Raw genomic sequence first — 18,299 nt, forward strand, 5'->3', positions numbered from 1 at the left:
CTTCCCTTTGTAACTACTAGATGATATAAGGAGAAGGCTTCAAGGTGTAGGAATAGACAGGGGCTTTCTGAAAAGGACACCAACTGCACATGAAGTAATTCCAACAACTGCCTCAATCTAGACAGCCTCAAATCTTTTGGTGACATTTTATGTCCTAACTTAGGTGGTATTAAATTGTTAGTCATATTATTTTGCAGGTTTGGGGGGAAAGGGGGTTGTTTGTTTGTTTTAGAAACTAAAGCTGGACATGGTAGTACACACCTTTATACCAACACTCAGGAGGCAGAGGCAGGCAAATTTCTGAGTTGAAGGCTAGTCTGATCTATAAATCAAGGTCCCAGCCAGCCAGACCTACATATGCAGTGAGACTCTATTTCAACATATCAAAAAAAGAAAGAAAACATAAGTTAACTTTATTTTTTAATTCTACACCATAAAACTTTAGTGCCATTGACTGAGGGAGATCACCATGAAGGTAGACTCCTCATGACACTGCACTTGGAGAAGAAATGGCCTTCCCCACCCACCTCTGTCACATGCTCCCCCTCTCAGTTCCCCCCCATCTCTGTCTCTCTCTGTCTCTGTCTCTGTCTCTCTCTGCTCCTCTCCCATCTCTGTCTCTGTCTCTCTTGATTCCTCACCCCCTGACTCGTCTCCATTCCTGTCTGTCTGTCTCTCTCTCTCTCTCTCTCTCTCTCTCTCTCTCTCTCTCTCTCTCTCTCTCTGTCTTCCTCTCCCCTCTTTCCTCTCTTCTCACACTCCTCTTTCCATTGTTCCTCTGTGACCTCCTCTCCTAGCCTTCTCCCATATTCTTCCAATGAGGACAACTATCTGTAAGGTAAGAAGAAAGCCCACATCAACCCAAACAAGCTAGAACTGTATGAACTTGAACTTCTCAACCTCTACATTTGTGAGAGTTTAAACTTTGTATAAACATTCACTTGAATATATTGTGTCCTGGAGTAAGTTAGTACTAATGTCTCCCTCCTCCTTCGTACTTAGCAATAGAACTAGAAAGAAATTTTTTACGGGGAAAAACAAAAGACATTTAGGCTGTTTATAGCTTTATACTCTGCAAAGAAAATTTTATAATGTACTTTTTTAGTTTATGTATATAAGTATGTATACATACATGGCTTTCATGTACCTGGTATATACTGAGGTCACACAAGGGCATCAGATACCTTGGAACTAGAGTTAAAGATAGGTGTAAAATGGGCTGGAGAGATGGCTCAGCGGTTAAGAGCACCAACTGCTCTTCCAAAGGTCCTGAGTTCAATTCCCAGCAACCACATGGTGGCTCACCACCATCTGTAAAGAGATCCAATGCCCTCTTCTGTTGTTTCTGAAGACAGCTAGCTACAGTGTACTTATATATAATAAATGAATAAATTCTTTAAGAAAAAAATACCTTTAAAAAAAAAAAGATAGGTGTAAAACGCCACATGGGTGCTGGGAACCGAACCAGGGTCCTCTGTAAGCAAGTGCTCTTAGCCTCTGAGACATACATCTTTCTAGTCCACTTTTTACCTTTAAATTTGCCCTGTACTTTTCTAAAAACGTGACTATCTTATTGGCCTTTCATGATATAGCCCACTGTCCAGATATAAGTTACCTAATACATGTTTCTCACCACAATGATTGAGATGACACCATGATCAAAGACTGATTTGCCTTATATACAAACTAATCTTCAAGTCTGTTCTAATGACCTTTTTATCTCAGTAAGATGAACAAGGTAAAAATAACAAGACACTGTCAATTACTAGTGCTGGTAATAACTGAATCAGAACTATTCATAATATAGTCCTGATTTGTCTAAGTATATCCCAAAACTAATTACTTTCGGCGTTAGGCCTTGGTATCTATGATAGGTTCTGAGGTTCACAGGAAAATAACTCTAACTAGCACTCAGTGACACACAATCCTGTTGCAAAGGTGTCACCAATGAGCTAAAGCAGCCTTCAAACAGTAGCAAGGCAAACAGAAGTCAAAGGCAGCAGGAGCTTACCAAGGAGGAATCCGGCCTGCAGACAGCTTGCCCTTCTGCCCTTCACACAAGAGTCTGTGTGCAACTGATACTGGATTCTTGATTCCTATAAAGTAAATAAAAAGAAAAAAGAAATCAGAAATGTTTTCACATTTCTCTACTTTGTTTTTGTGGCTATTTCAATAAGATATCTTCAAAATACCTTGGAAATTCTTCTTTACATACACCAAAACTGTACTAACACAAGCTGAACATGAACACAACAAAGCTTAAAGATACTATAGGGCAGCGGCTCGCTTGTTCTCTCTCTCTCTCTCTCTCTCTCTCTCTCTCTCCCTCTCTCTCTCTCTCTCTCTCTCTCTCTCTCTCTCTCACACACACACACACACACACACATACACACACACACACACCACTTGAATGATAATTATTTTATTTTATTTATCTTTAATATTTTTTATAGTCCAGTCATTTTCCACTTCCCAGTCCACCCTCCAACAGTTCCTCATCCCATTCCTCCTTCTCCCCTCCCCACCCCCACCACTACCCTGTCCCCAAGAGGATGTCCCCACCCACTAACTCCACCCCACCTGCCAGGCCTCTCCACTTCCTGGGGCCTTAAGTAGCGGGAGGGTTAGGTACATCTTCTCTTACTGAGGCCAGACCAGAGAGTCCTCTGCTGTATATGAGTTGGGGGCTTCATACCAGCTGGTGTATGCTACCTGGTTGAAGGCTGTCTGATAGATCTTGGGGGTCCAGGTTAGTTGAGACTGCTGCTGTAACACTTTTTAATGATAGTCATTTTGATTGTGGAGAGGGGATATCTCAAGAAGTTACTGTTTACATTTCTTTGACAGTGACTGATACTGAACACTCAGTTATTGGCCATTTATGTATTTCTTTTCTGAAAACTGTTATCTTCTGTCCTTTTGCTCATTGGTTGATTGTCAGTTTTATTTCCTTGGTTTAAATTCTTTAGTTCTTTGTATATTCTGGATATTAGACCAGTGTAGAAGTGCAGCTGGTAAAGATTTTTTACCATTCTGCTGGACGGTAAATGCCTTTAATCCCAGCAGTCAGGAGGCAGAGCCAGGCTGATTTCTGAGTTGAAATTCAGCCTGGTCTACAGAATGAGTTCCAGGATAGCAGAAGCTACACAGAGAAATTCTATGGGAGCAGTAGGGAGGAGGAGGAGGGAAGAAGAGGAAGAGGAAAAAGAAAAGGAGGAGGAGGAAGAAGGAAGAAGCATTCTACAAGCTGTTAATGTTATTTGCTGTTGACTGTTTCATTTACAGTCAGAACACAAGAATGGAGCCATATGAGGGAGATTCTGAGTGCTTGTGAGAAAACTCCAGGAAAACAAGAAAAGAGTCTTACGACTTCAGGTTCTTCAACACGGAATCAACTGTTCATAGATTGTGGTTTCATACCCCTCTTAAGTATAGTATATAGGAATGAGTTTGGTTTAGAGTATTTATTACAACTTGATATTGTTATTTGTTTATATGCCTGTATGGAAAAACATGTTTGTACTGCATACATCTTGTTCTTTTTTTTTTTTTTCTATTATTTTTTTTTGGAGCTGGGGATTGAACCCAGGGCCTTGCCTAGCAAGCGCTCTACCACTGAGCCAAATCCCCAACCCCTTCATACATCTTGTTCTTGTGGTTGTAGACTTTATTCATGGAATTCTTAACCCAGAGAGTGTAAATTGTCTGAGGCTATGAATAATGTCTGCTACTGCATGAGATTTTAGTCCACCTCATTTCAGCTCCGCTCTCCCAGGTTCCACTGCCTTTAGAGTGGTAAATGCATTGCTGTACAGAAACTAACCCCATGTATCAACAGATAGAACTACACAAAAATAAAAATTTCTGTCCATGATAGGTACAGCAATACATTTCTAGGACTGGGAAACTCTCAGCAAGCTTTTCTCGTAGAGAAACCTAACCTGGCAGGGTAAACACTCTGGGGCCATTTATTTTCATATGCATGAAGATTTGCAATCCTCTCACCAACTTACAACACCTATGAGATACAACGCAGGTGCTAGCTCAGCTTATAACATGCTAACCAAACTAGCCAAGGACCTGACCTCAATCCCTAGAACCCACAAAATACCAGCCATGGTAGTGCTGGGGAGGCCTAGGCAGGCTAATCCTTGAGATGCCATGACCAACCACCCTAGCCTACTTGGCTAGTTCTAAGCCAGTAAAAGACCCAACCAAGAATGTCACAAAAAGAAGGTAAGAGGTGCCCAAGAAATGATACCCATGTTTGTGATCTGGCCTCCCCAAACACAAACATACATGTAAAACACACACATAAATATACACATATGCAAACCATGCATTCACATGCACAAAGAGATAATAATGGGATGAGGGAACTCATATTCATATCAACAAAGATATATGCTAACGGATGACATATTGAATCTCTCCTATTTCAAAATCTTACATGGTTTTAATTTTCCCTTTATACTTAAATTGCTTGCTTGTTTTAGTGTTCATTTTGCTTTGCAGTGCTTACTGCTTCTCTTTCTGGACCTGGTCTACAGTATTTTCTCTATTATTTCTCATACCTCTAACTCATGTACTTTTTCTTTTTCTTACTTGATTCCTTCTTGTTCCCTTTCCTCATTCCCTTACTCTTTTTAATTCTCTATTATCAAAACCATAAAAACAAACGAACCACATTAAGAGCTGTAAGAGAAAGCAACAGCTTACCCACAAAGATACATACATAGAAATGCTGGATCTCTTAAGAACTCCAAGTGTTAGGAATGCAAAGAATGATTAACGTCAAGCCCTGAACTCAAAAACCTGCCAACTAAGAATGCCAACTCTACATAGTGATTTCTAAGCCAGCTAGTGCTACATAATGAGACTCAGTAAAATAATAATGAATAATAATAATTCGGAATAATTCCCAACAAAATCATTTCACTGACACACAAACCCTTCCAAACAGAGAAAACAATCCCTCACTCTGGAGTATTAGGCCAGCTTTGACAGGGTACACTAATATGCCATTTCCCAAGGACTTCACCTAATCTGTTCATAAGTTTTTGTAAAGAAAGGAATATCTTTTTTTAAAAGGCAATAAGTCATTTCAAACCCAGGAAAAAAATAAGTAAATGCTGACCCCTAACACACACAAAAGCTAATCTGAACTTGGTATAAAAACTAAATGCTCAAGGTAAAAACAATTTTCAAAAATTAATAAAGAAAATAATGGGAGTCTGGCTACCTAAGTTTGAATAGGTACAACCTATTAAAATACAATAATTTGCCAGTTTTTTAAAAGTGGGGCTGGAGACATAACTCAACAGGTAGAGCACTGCCTGCTCTTTCTGAGAACCGGGGTTCCCAGCACCCATACGGTTCACAGCCATCTTAAATACCAACTGCAGGGCATCTATCTAGTGCTCTCTTCTGGCCTCTGAAGGTACAGCATACAAGTAGGGCGCAGACAAAAGCAGGCATTCAAAATACTCATACACATAAAATAAAGGTTAAAAAATACATTATAATACCTTAAATACATTATAATAGAAAAGCTGTCCACTGAAAGACACCATTAAGAAATTGAAAGAAGAAAGTAAGAACTTGGGAGAAAATTTCCATGATATATGTATTTGACAAAGGTTTCTTATCTAGATATACAGAATATGTCTACGAAGCAATAAAAAAGAATATTCAATAACAATGTTAAAATGTTGAAAGTGAAAACTTTACAAGGACTTCTAGTTGGAAAAGTAGAAGACACTTAGTATCATTAAACATAGGAAAACTCAAAACAATTCAACTCCAGAAATATCAAAATGGCTGCATTTCAAGAATAATTAAAAAATGAGCAAAAGTGTAGAGTTACAGAAGTGTCCATACACTGCCAGTAGAAATATAAGTGCAGCAACTGCTTTGAAAACTAGCAGTACCTAGTAGCAAACTAGTAATACACTGTGGTGGTCTAAAGAGGTTTGCCCACCATGGATTTATGTGTTTCAATACTTGGCCTCGGGGAGGTGTGGCTTTGTTGGAGGAAGTATATCACTGTGTAGGCAGACTTCAAGCTCTCCTATTCTCAAGCTCTGCCAAGTGTGGAATCAGAGTTTCCTCCTGGGCTACCTATGGAAGACAGTCCCCTCTCTTCCGGATCAAGATGTAGAACTCTTAGCTCCTCCAGCACCATGTCTGCCTGCACATTGCCATGCTTCCTGTAATCAACTGATCCTCTGAAACTGTAAGCCAGCACCAATGAAATGTTGTCCTATATACGAGTTGCCTTGGTCATAGTGTCTCTTCACAGCAATGAAACCCTAACTAACCTAAACACTTTATGGTAACTCCTGAGATATATTCAAGATTTATTAATATATATTTTTCCAAGACACATGTAAAAGAACACTCATTACAATTTTATTGATAATAGTCTAAAACTAAAAACTACAAATGTCTCAAAAAATTGAGGGTGAAATAAGTTACAGAATGTCTAACCAATGAAATGACATGCAATAGAAAAAATAAAGTACTGTGGCACAAACTGTGGATTAATCTCACACACATGCTAAGAAGAAAACAACCAGATGCACGATTGTCTCATTCCACTCATTGCAATTTCAGGAGCAGACGAATTAGTTCAAAACCAGAATCTGGGGGTAGAAGAGAAACAATATGTGTAGACTACAAGAAGCATAGAGAGCCTTTCTGGAATTATGAAAATGTCCTGTGCATGGATTGGGAAGTACTGTTGCTCACAGAGGACAGAGGCATCGGCTCCCTTTAACCTGGATTTATAGGTAGGTGTGAATACTAAAGTGTGCTGGGGATTAGACTTGGGTTCTCTACAAGAACAGTAAATGCTTTATAAACTCCACCAAGCCATCTCTCCAGCTCAGTGTTCTAAACCCTAACATGATAACATCTTGATCCAGGTGTATATGTCTGGGTACATTAGAAACTTCATAAATCTACAGATAAAAATCTGTCCATTTAATGTACCTTCATATGAATCATAAACCATTAAATAAATCTCTTATGAACTGATGTAAAAATAGAGCCACAAGTCTCTGATTTAAAAGGAAAAGTTACAGCAGTGAGCAGGGTATTGCAGACCTAAAATTTTAGCAGTCAAAAGCTTAATTCAGGAGTATCATGAACCCAGCCTTGGCTGCAAAGCAAGCTCAAGAACAGTCTAAGCTGCATAGTAAGTAAGACTCTGCTTTAAACAAAGGAGGAAAGGAAGAGAGAGGGAGGGAGAGAAAAAGAAAAAAGGGGAAATGTTTCATTAAAATACATACATTTGGCCAGGGAGATGACTCATAGGAAAACATGCTTGCCACACACGGCTGAGGAACTGAAATAAGCCCCAGAACACACAGAAAGACGGGAGGGCGCAGCATGCACCTGCAATCTCAGCGTCCGCTATGGAGATGAGTAGATAGGGAAGTTTGCTTAGAAGCTCCTGTGACAGGTAGCTTCCCATGTGCAATGTGACAGAAACCATGAGAGACCCTTCCTAACTGGAGTGGAAGGAGAAAACTAACACATAAAAGTTGCCTCTAACCTCTACATGTGCACAGTGGTGCACATGTGCACATGCTCACACACACATCACACATAGAATAACATTTGCTTTTAAAATAACCATATTCACAGAATGTATCATTACTATATCAATAACCCAGATTGTTAATGGTTAATAACCAGAGGGGAAGAGAAAAAGAAAGGAAAGACTTGTTATTGGTTAATAACCAGAGGGGAAAAGGGATAGAAAGGAAAGACTTTGAAATAAAAAGTAAATTTTATCTGTATCACCTGAAATGTGTTAATGTTAACACATTCCAAACTGCAAAGTTAACAGACTATTCTGAATTAAGTCTTGAATGCCTAGAATCTCTCTAAGGACCAGAGAAGAGTGATGTACTTCTAACCAAACCTGGACACAGACAGCTCTATTTAGTTTGTTATATTTGCATTTTTGTTTTTGTTGTTGTGTGTCAGGACCTTGTAGAAACTACACAAGTGATGGATCAAATGAGCTGCAGCCCTAACACTGGCTGTTTTCTTTATAAACTCCTTATAGCTAAGATTTTTTTGTTCTTAATTTAATAAAGGAGGAATAAGAATTGTTTCAACTTTCCTCCAAACAAACATGAGTAAAAATTTGGGATTCCGTGTGGAGAAGGATGAAGTGGTAAGAGCTCGGTTTTCAGACAGAGGTGCCGGGTCATGAGCCCACGTACCACTCAGTGCTCCTACGGCTCCGAAGCTTAAAGACTTCCCATCCATTATGCTGGCGTCACATTCGATCTCTCCTAAGAGATTTAGATTAGATCCGACTCCTGCATTTGTAAAAGGAGAATCCTAAAAAACAAAAACGAATTTAAATACTATTAGTCTTAATTAATGTCAGTCCATAATCCCTTCTAAAAACTATAAGGTAAGAGAATATTTCTCAAGTCTCGTGCAAAATCAGTACTTCTCTAGTGACAGATGTCAAAAATATTATGAGAAAATTAATGACCAATATATTTTGTAGAGATTAAACACCAAAATCAAAGAAACAAAATGAAACCAAATCTAGCACAATATAAACAAGTGTATATCAAAAAGATTAGACCAGGGGAGACAAATAACCCTATTAAAAAATGGGGTTCAGAGCTAAACAAAAGAATTACAGCTGAGGAATGCGAATGGCTGAGAAACACCTAAAGAAATGTTCAACATCTTTAGTCATCAGGAAATGCAAATCAAAACAACCCTGAGATTTTCACCTCACACCAGTGAGAATGGCTAAGATCAAAACTCAGGTGACAGCAAATGCTGGCGAGGATGCGGAGAAAGAGGAACACTCCTCCATTGTTGGTGGGGTTGCAGACTGGTACAACCATTCTGGAAATCAGTCTGAGGTTTCTCAGAAAATTGGACATTGAACTGCCTGAGGATCAGCTATACCTCTCTTGGGCATATACCCAAAGATGCCCCCAAAATATAAAAAGACACGTGCTCCACTATGTTCATCGCAGCCTTATTTATAATAGCCAGAAGCTGGAAAGAACCCAGATGCCCTTCAACAGAGGAATGGATACAGAAAATGTGGTACATCTACACAATGGAATATTACTCAGCTATCAAAACAACGAGTTTATGAAATTGTGAGGCAAATGGTTGGAACTGGAAAATATCATCCTGGTGAGCTAACAATCACAGAAAAAAGACATACATGGTATGCACTCACTGATAAGTGGCTATTAGCCCAAATGCTTGAATTACCCTAGCTGCCTAGAACAAATGAAACTCAAGACGGATGATCAAAATGTGAAGGCTTCACTCCTTCTTTAAAAGGGAACAAGAATACCCTTGGCAGGGAAGAGAGAGGCAAAAGATTAAAACAGAGACTGAAGGAACACCCATTCAGAGCCTGCCCCACATGCGCCCATACATATAGAGCCACCAAATTAGACAAGATGGATGAAGCAAAGAAGTGCAGAAGTGTAGATCGCTCCTGAGAGACACAGCCAGAATACAGCAAATACAGAGGCGAATGTCAGCAGCAAACCTCTGAACTGAGAATAGGACCCCCGTTGAAGGAATCAGAGAAAGAACTGGAAGAGCTTGAAGGGGCTCGAGACCCTATATGTACAACAATGCCAAGCAACCAGAGCTTCCAGGGACTAAGCCACTACCTAAAGACTATACCTGGACTGACCCTGGACTCTGACCTTATAGGTAGCAATGAATATCCTAGTAAGATCACCAGTGGAAGGGGAAGCCCTGGGTCCTACTAAGACTGAACCCCCCAGTGAACTAGACTGTCGGGGGAGGGCGGCAATGGGGGAGGTGGGAGGAACACCCATAAGGAAGGGGGAGGGAAGGGATGTTTGTCGAAACCGGGAAAGGGAATAACTTTTAAATGTACATAAGAAATACTCAAGTTAATAAAAAAAAAAAAAAAAACAAAAACAAAAACAAGTGTATATATCATGAAGAAGAGGAATCTCAGGAAAGCAATACTGGTTTAATATCTAAAAAATAAAATCAATCAAAATACCCATGTTAATGAAATATAAGAATCACATGAAGAGATATAGGGAAAGTGTATTTAACAAATTATAGCACCTTTCATGAAAAATGAAACACTAAGTGACCTAGAAATGGAAAAAGGCCCTTGCCATGATAAAGGAAACCTAAAAACATCTAAAGCTAACACTGCAATTCAGGGGAAAAGGAAAAAAGACTGAATAATTTTCCCCTACAGGGCCCATGCAGGTGTTATACAAGAACGTGACCCCCCACAAAGAGGTAAGAATGAAAACCTGGTGCAGATTGGCTTTCTGAACCTGGATCAGACTTCAGGGAGTCTAACGCCAGATGATTCGTTGTCAGCATATTTAAAGCACAGTACAATTTGGGGAAAGGTTTCCAGGCAATACTCAGTCCAATCAATGCAATTCCAGGTGCACAAGAAAGCTTAAGGTGCAACTACATAGAGACTCTTTTACAAAGTACATGCGACCATGAGGGTGCGTTCTATAGCTATAAAAGGCCTAGAATCTACTCTGGTCTCTGACCAGTAACATAGAGGTCAGCAGGCCATAAAGTACATGTGACATCTCGCCCAAGGAGGGCTAACAGTCTAGGGAGGGAAGAGTCTGGCATACTCATTCTGGGTAATTTGCATGGGGTCTGTCTCTACAGCAAAAGTAGGTGAGGTCTGCCTCCACGGATAGCAAAAAGGTCACCTGGTTGTTATTAAAGTCCACTCTCAGCTTTCTGAATGGAATGCAGGGATTTGATTTTATCTCCTCTAAGGAGACATCCCTGTATGATTAACACTCCTGTGTGTCTAACTAGAAAGAATCAAGAAACATCTCTATTTTAAAAATGATCCGTGGCATCCATCATCATGTTGCAACCCTATTGAAAGACACTCGGTATCCTGTACCCATATTAAAGTCCCCAGAACAAGCTCTTGTTACAGTTTGATAACACATCTGCCTCACAAACATGAGGACATGACTTTCATTCCCAAAAATCACATAAATAAAATATGGCATGGTGATATATGCTTGTAATTTCAACACTGGCAAAATAAAGGCAAGAAGAACTCTTCAGGCTCCTTGACCAGCTATGCTCCCCTAATGTACACATTCCATAGCAGTAGGGAGACCCTGTCTAAAAGACAATCATTAAAAAGCACCCATTGTTGTCCTCTGATCTTCACAAATGCATAGAGGAAGAATAGCCAAAATGATCTTGAAAAGAACACAACTGGGAGACTCACAGAGATTATAAGAATTATCTTACAAAGGGCATATGAACAAGAACAGACATCAACAGAGCTGATAATCCGGATGTAAGCCTTTACAACTATCGTCAATTAAGCAAGAATGCGAAGACGACTCATAAGTAAGAACAGTCCTTTCAGTAAGTAGTGCTGGAACTAGACGCCATGCATCAGAGAGAGAAACTGGATCTCTATCTTATACCAAATACAAAACCAAGTCAAAGTGGATCAAAGATCTAAATGTAAAACTACAGATTTACTGAAGTCATGGCCTCAGGCATGGTGGCATATCTTTAATCCCAGCAATCAGGAAGCAGAAACAAGTAGGATCTCTATACATTCAAGGCCAGCCAGTTACAGGGTAAGATACTGACTTTTTTAAAAAGTGCGAAGTTTTTATGAACATCAAAAGCACAAGCAACCTAAGGAAAAAATAGATTATAATTTATCAAAACTAAAATCTTTTATGTTTCAAACGACATTGAGGAAAAGGGGAAACAGAAGCAAAGAAAAGTCTTGCAAACCAAAGTATTTATGATGAAGGACTTCTACTTAAAGTTCATAAAAATTCCTCAAACTTTTTGAAATGGGAAGGGGATATAAATAAACATTTCTCCACCGATATATAAATAGCCAATAAGAACATGAAAAGGTTTTAAATGTCATTTGTTATCAAAACAGGCAAGTCAAAACCACAATGAAATACTATTTCACACCCACAAGGATGGCTATAATTAGATATTAACACATGCTGACAAGGACAAGGGAAAATGAGAACATGTATACACTTCTGAGGAGACTGAAAGGCACAGCTAAATTTGAAACCATCTGGTGGGTAAGTGTAACATAGACTTATATCATTTGATCTCAACAATCCCACTTGTAGTGTATTCAAGAAAAGTGAGAGTATATGTTCTACCAAAACAGGTATATAAATATAGAAAGCAGCACTACTCAGTGACAGAAAAGCAAAACCAACTCAAGTACTACCATTTGATACGTTAAATGAAGGTTCTCTCTACACAATAGGAGTATCAATTAGCAACAAAAACATAGTGACATATTCATGCTTGATGCAAATTGGAAGCACTATTTTCTAAAAAGATCATGCTAAGGAGAAAGAGGCCAGACACAAAAAGCCATCTAAACATTCCAAATATAAGAAATGTACAAAATAGGCAAATCGTTAAGTAGAGGAATCGTTGCCAGAGCATAGAAGGAAGTCAGGTACTAACTGCTAATGGCTAAGATGTTTCATTCTTGAGTGGTAAAATAAAGGAAGCTGGACAGTAGTGTTAGTAGTAGAATGTTTAAATATACTATAAACTATATCTACAACATGTATGTATACATTTTATAGTATGTGATTATATCTCAAAAAGGCCCCATAAGGCTGGCGAGATAGGGCTCTGCAGGAAAGTACAAGTCATGAACATCTGGCAACCTGAGTGCAATTCCCAGAACCCATAGTGGGATATGAAGCCTAAAAAGAGAACTGACTGCCAAGGTCGAACTCTAACCTCCACAGGCTTCCGGTAGCACTCACCACAATAAATAAAAAAATGCCTATACCACAATAAATAAAAAGTGTAATCACAAGGGGAGATGGGGGAGAGAGGGAGGGATAGAAATGATATAAATATAGTATACTCAAGTAAGAAATTATCAAAAATAATATTTAAAATCCATTCTACACACATAATGGGCAAGGCTTTAATAACTCCAAATTAAGAATGGGAGACAATGAGTAAAATCCCAGAATGAGGAAAGTAGATGCAGAAGGATCAAGAGTTGAAAGTCTTTCTCCACTACATACCAAGTACATGCCTGTCTCCAAGAGAAAAGAAAAATGTTAAAATCAGGCCATAATGAAAGTAAGTTTATGGATCGGGAGTGACATCTCAGCACTAAGAGCATCTGTTGCTCTTGCAGAAGAATCAGGTTAGATTCCCAGGGGGCAGGATCAGGTATGGGAAAAGACAGGGGTGATTTATAGAGGGTCAGGGAATTGAATAAAGGTGTATAGCAATGGGGGATGGGGAACTGGGAGTAGCCACCAGAAAGTCCCTGATGCCAGGAAAGCAAAACACTCCCAGGACCCAACAGAGATGACATTAGCTGAAATACCCAACAAAGAAGAGGGAGAACCTGTAGAGACCATATCCAGAGGTTAGGCACGGCCCCGGTTGAGGGATGGGGCCACCACTCTTCTTCAAAATTTTAACCCAGAATTGCTCCTGTCTAAAGTTAATATGGGGACAAAGTGTGGAGCAGAGACTGAAGGAAAGGTCATTCAGAGACTGCCCCATCTGGGGATCCATCCCATATGCAGACACCAAACTCAGACACTATTGTTGATGCCAAGAAGTGCTTGCTGACAGGAGCCTGATATAGATGTTGCCTGAGAGGTTCTGCCAGAGCTTGACAAATACAGATGCAGATGCTCACAGCCAACCATTGAACTGAGCATGAGGATCCAAATGGAGGAGTTAAGGGAATGACTGAAGGAGCTGAAGGGGTTTGCAACTCCATAAGAAGAATAACAGTATCAACCAAACAGAACGTCCCCCCCATCCCAGGCTCCCAAGGACTAGAACACCAACCAAAGAGTACACATAAAAGGACACATGACTCCAGCTGCATATGTAGCAGAGGATGTATCTGGCATCAATAAGAGGAGAGGTCCTTGGTCCTGTGAAAGCTCAGTGCCCTAGCATAGAGGAATGCTAGGGCAGTGAGGTGGGAGTGGGTGGGCGGAGAAAGAGCATCCTCATAGAAGGGGAGGGGAGATGGGATAGAGGGGTTTGCAGAGGGGAAACTAAAAAAAGGGATAACACTTGAAATGTAAATAAATAAAATATCCAATAAAAAAAAATGTTTACAGCCATAAGGTAAAAACAGAGCATAAAGGCCTAGAATTGGAGGCCAGTGATGTATTTGAAACCTAAAGAAAAACACTACTGCATTTCTAAGATCATGAATATGCTGTGTTATTATTGAAGCCAGTATCATATTTAATGTCCAACTAAAAAATATGGATGGAAAGCTAATCAAAAATAAAACATTAGAATTAAATGTCATTGAGACAAACCTTATTTAGCTTCAAAAAAGAGAGGAGTTAGTTTAGACTAACTACAAGAGTCGCTGCATACAAGCCCAGCAGTATGATAAGACAATCCAGAAAAGGGTTCGATGTGGGTTAACTACGTATTACTAGAAAAGGAGAATAATTCTGGATCAATCTAATGCTTACCCAATATTCAGAGTCATCTACAAACTTCAGCATTGCCCTACATTTCCGCCAGATCCAAGGAACATGACAATGACACAATCTCCAGGACACATCTCCCCACTGGAGGAAAGAAAGCCAGGGACTTGACAAAAAGTAAGATCACAATAGAAAATAATTAGAAATAAGTTAGAAAATAAAATGCTGTACAATCAGAGAATAGAGCACAGAGACTGTAATCATTCGGTAAAGGATGGTCCACTGTAGAATACTGAAATTAGTAACAGGTTCCCAGGGGAACATGAATGCCTAAGGGCTGCGAGGCTTGGTTTCGTTTAACTAGACTCTCCCTTTACCATCCATTCCCTTTAGCAATTTCCACTGACTGCCCCCCACCCCCTTCTCCTTGACCATAAGTCTCTACCTGTTTATGCTAGAAAGTCAAGTCCATTCTCTGTTCTACACTGTAAAACTCCTAGCAAGGTTCCTATGCCTATCACAATAGTTACCCCTAAGTAAAGCCTGCCTTTTCAAATTTCATGAATAATCTTTTCTTAAACAGTAATCATTAGGAAGGTGTAAATTAAAACCACAGGATACCAGCACAAAGCCACTAACAGCCATAAAGAGACTGACAGTACTAAGGACTAGCAAGAATGTGGAGCACCTTCAACCTACATACTACTAAGAATGCAACAGAAAATCATTCAGCAGGTTTGTCAAAATTTAGCATGCACTTATCATAAACTCAAGAATTCTACACTTAATTACACACCGAAGTGAAATGAACACATAGCTTCCATAAGACTTGTCTTCACATTGATGTGACTTGATTTGGTTTGGTCTTGTTTTTTGAAAAAGGATGTGATTATGTAGCCCAGGCTGGTCTCAACCAAGTATATCCCAAGTCTTCAAAACCCTAAATCCCAAAATCCTAATACTGTAGGCTTCAAAGGTGCTACAACATTGTTTCTCAACCTGTGGGTCACAACTCCTTTGGCAAACCTTTATCTCCAAAAATACATTATGATTCCTAACAGCAGCAAAATCACAGTTATGATGTAGCAACAAAAATAATTTTATGGTTAGAGGTCACCACAACATGAGAAACTGTATTAAAGGGTTGCAGCATTAGGAAGGTTGAGAGCCACTGTCCTACAGGGTCTGACCCATTCCTTTACCTCTTTCAACTTGCTCCCTTCCACTCTCTACAGAGGAGCCACCCTGTAATCCCCTTAGGACACCAAGGATGCCTCATCCCAGATTTTATCTGTCATTCACACATCTCTGCAATGCGGAGCTTAGTAGGGAGTCTAGCTCACAGCGAGGTCAATGAAGACGGTGGGTGTGAACATAGGTGTGAATGAGTAACTGATGATGCGTGGTGAGAACTAAGAAGACTGGCGCAGACTGGGAAAGGTCAGTAGAGTATTTCCCTCTGACAAAAGCTCTCCCTGCAGCTCCACTGCTCTCTCCTCTTCCACGATGTCTCTGCTCTGTCATTACATCAGAGGGCCCTGCTCTGACTAACTCACCTCATCTTCAGGCCGCTCCCCAGTCTTTCTCTTTTCCATCTACTCGATGGTCCTTCTCACTACATTTCATTTTGAGAGAGGGTCTCACTGTGCCGCCCTGGCAAATCTGCAATCCTCCATGTAAACAAGGCTGCTGCCTGGAACTCAGATATCTGCCTGCCTCTGCCTCCCAGCACTGGCTTTAAAGGTGTGTGTACTGACTAGTTTGACATAAGCTAGAACCACTGGAGAGGAAGGAGCCTTAACTGAGAAAATGCTGTCATGAGGCAGGGCTATAGGTGTTTTCTTAATAAGTGATTAAGCAGGGAGAGCCCAGCCCACTGTGGGTAGTACAATCCCTGGGCAGCTGGTTCTTGGCTCTTTAAGAAAACAGTCTGAGGACCAAGTCATGGGGACCAAACCAGTAAGCAGCACTCTTCCACGGCTTCTGCATCAACACATGCCTACAAGTTCCTGCCCTGTTTGATTTCCTGTCCTGACTTCCTTAGATGATGAACAGCAATACAGAAGCATAAGCCAAATGAACTCTTTCCTTCCAAGATATGTTGGGCATAGAGTTTCAGCACAGTAACAGTAACCCAAATAAGACAACCCTAAGATAGTGTCCATCTAGTAGCATATGCTTATGCCAGCTAGACACTAATCACTGCATGACATTCTTACAGAGAAATTACAGAAGAAAAAACAAGGCTTCAAATAGCAAGATCCCTTTGAAAGAAGGGATAGAAGTGGCAAGCCAGAAGTTGCTCTACTGCCGTGACAAGGAAGCTTTTTCCTAATGTAAAATCTAGCAGCACCCAGTCAAGGCCAAGAGCTGCAACACTTTACTTTTTGACTAGAAACCATACCTGAGTTACCCACTTAGTGTTCTTTGAAGAAAGCATAAAATAAGGGCAGTTTGCACAGTTACAGAGTGTACCATATCTTGGGGGATTTATTGTGTAACTTCTATTAACATCTCTTACAGATGCAAACAAATCCGTTTCAAATATAGGAAAACCAAAATAGCACAATATAGAATCATTTTGTATAAAATGATTTATATGTCTAATCTCCAATATTCTTCTAAAGGAACTCAGATAGATGTCTATTGATAGACTGTCGTAAAGAGAGGCTCTTCTGTGACGCGCAGATGCATCATCATCTGTCGACAGGCACATAGGAAAGGGCAGAATAGAAGGTGGAATATCCAGGAGGCAAAATGAATTCTGGGATAGAGCACGGTGCAGATTTGCCCAGGGAGATGAAATGAAGCAGATGCATGGTTCCTGAGCACAGATATTCAGCCATGTGGTGGAATGTAGATCAGAATAAATGGGTTATAGTAAGTTATGATCTAGTCAAAGAAGAATCTAGCTAAATGGCCAAAGTATTTGTAAATATCTGTTGAGTCTGAGTCTTATTTCTGGAAACATGGGTCTGGGAGGAAGAACAAGCATTAATTTCTATAGATCACTAATATATTAGTGTTCATAATCTATCTCAAGTACAAATTCAACAAGCACATCTTAAAATAGATGAAACATGAGAGGATATATAATTTTACCCATAAATAATAAAGAATTCTATTGAAATTACTTTAATTAAACTGCCTCTATTGACAAGAAAGTAGCTCTAGTCATCTTAAAGTAAATAGTGGGAAACAGACTCAAAACAAACTTTCGCGAATCTTGTGTGCAGACATAAAATGGGATAGAATTTGCCTCATGTGTGCAAGACCCTGGGTTTGATTTCCCCAGGAGAGAACGGAGAGGGTGCATATTCTATTACAACTTTTTTCTAATTAAAATGATAAAGTGGAATCCAGACCAGCCTGAGCTACAGTGACAGCCTATCCCAAGAAGAGGAGAAATACAAAAATGAAACTTTTTTTTTAAACAGCAGTATATCTATCTTAGCCAACACTATTCCAAAAAATTATTAACTCTCTGGTGTTTCCTTATCGATTCGTAATTTCTATAGGACGAAACGAAGGATGGCCAATGAAACTGAGTTGCTAATTTAAAAAAATATTCCAAACACTCAAAGCACACATGCACACACACATGCACACACATGCATATCCATGCATACCCATGCACATATTAAGCACACACCTATTTGGGGGAACATATTTTTTTTTTTCTTTTTTTTTTTTTGGAGCTGGGGACGAATTTGCGGGAAACATATTTAACAACCCCGAAACAATTTAACAATCAATTAAAAGCTCAAATTTTCAAGAACTAAATGACTGAAAGTTTTCCCATTTAAATTC

General features: G+C 39.7%; 1 protein-coding gene across 3 annotated transcripts in view; it reads right to left on the minus strand.

Annotated features, from left to right (window-relative positions):
- Tasp1 (taspase 1) overlaps window positions 1-18,299 on the minus strand; it is a 227,889-nt gene that overhangs the window by 168,396 nt on the left and 41,194 nt on the right. For all 3 annotated transcript variants that reach the window (XM_032904306.1, XM_032904304.1, XM_032904305.1), the window contains exons 5-6: window positions 8,238-8,358; window positions 2,012-2,096 (exon numbers count right to left, since the gene is read on the minus strand). In XM_032904306.1, coding sequence (XP_032760197.1) covers window positions 2,012-2,096; window positions 8,238-8,358 — 206 coding nt within the window. The remainder of the gene's footprint in view (window positions 1-2,011; window positions 2,097-8,237; window positions 8,359-18,299) is intronic.

The sequence above is a fragment of the Rattus rattus genome, chromosome 5 (genome assembly GCF_011064425.1).
Source record: "Rattus rattus isolate New Zealand chromosome 5, Rrattus_CSIRO_v1, whole genome shotgun sequence".
In the NCBI taxonomy this organism is placed as follows: domain Eukaryota; kingdom Metazoa; phylum Chordata; class Mammalia; order Rodentia; family Muridae; genus Rattus; species Rattus rattus.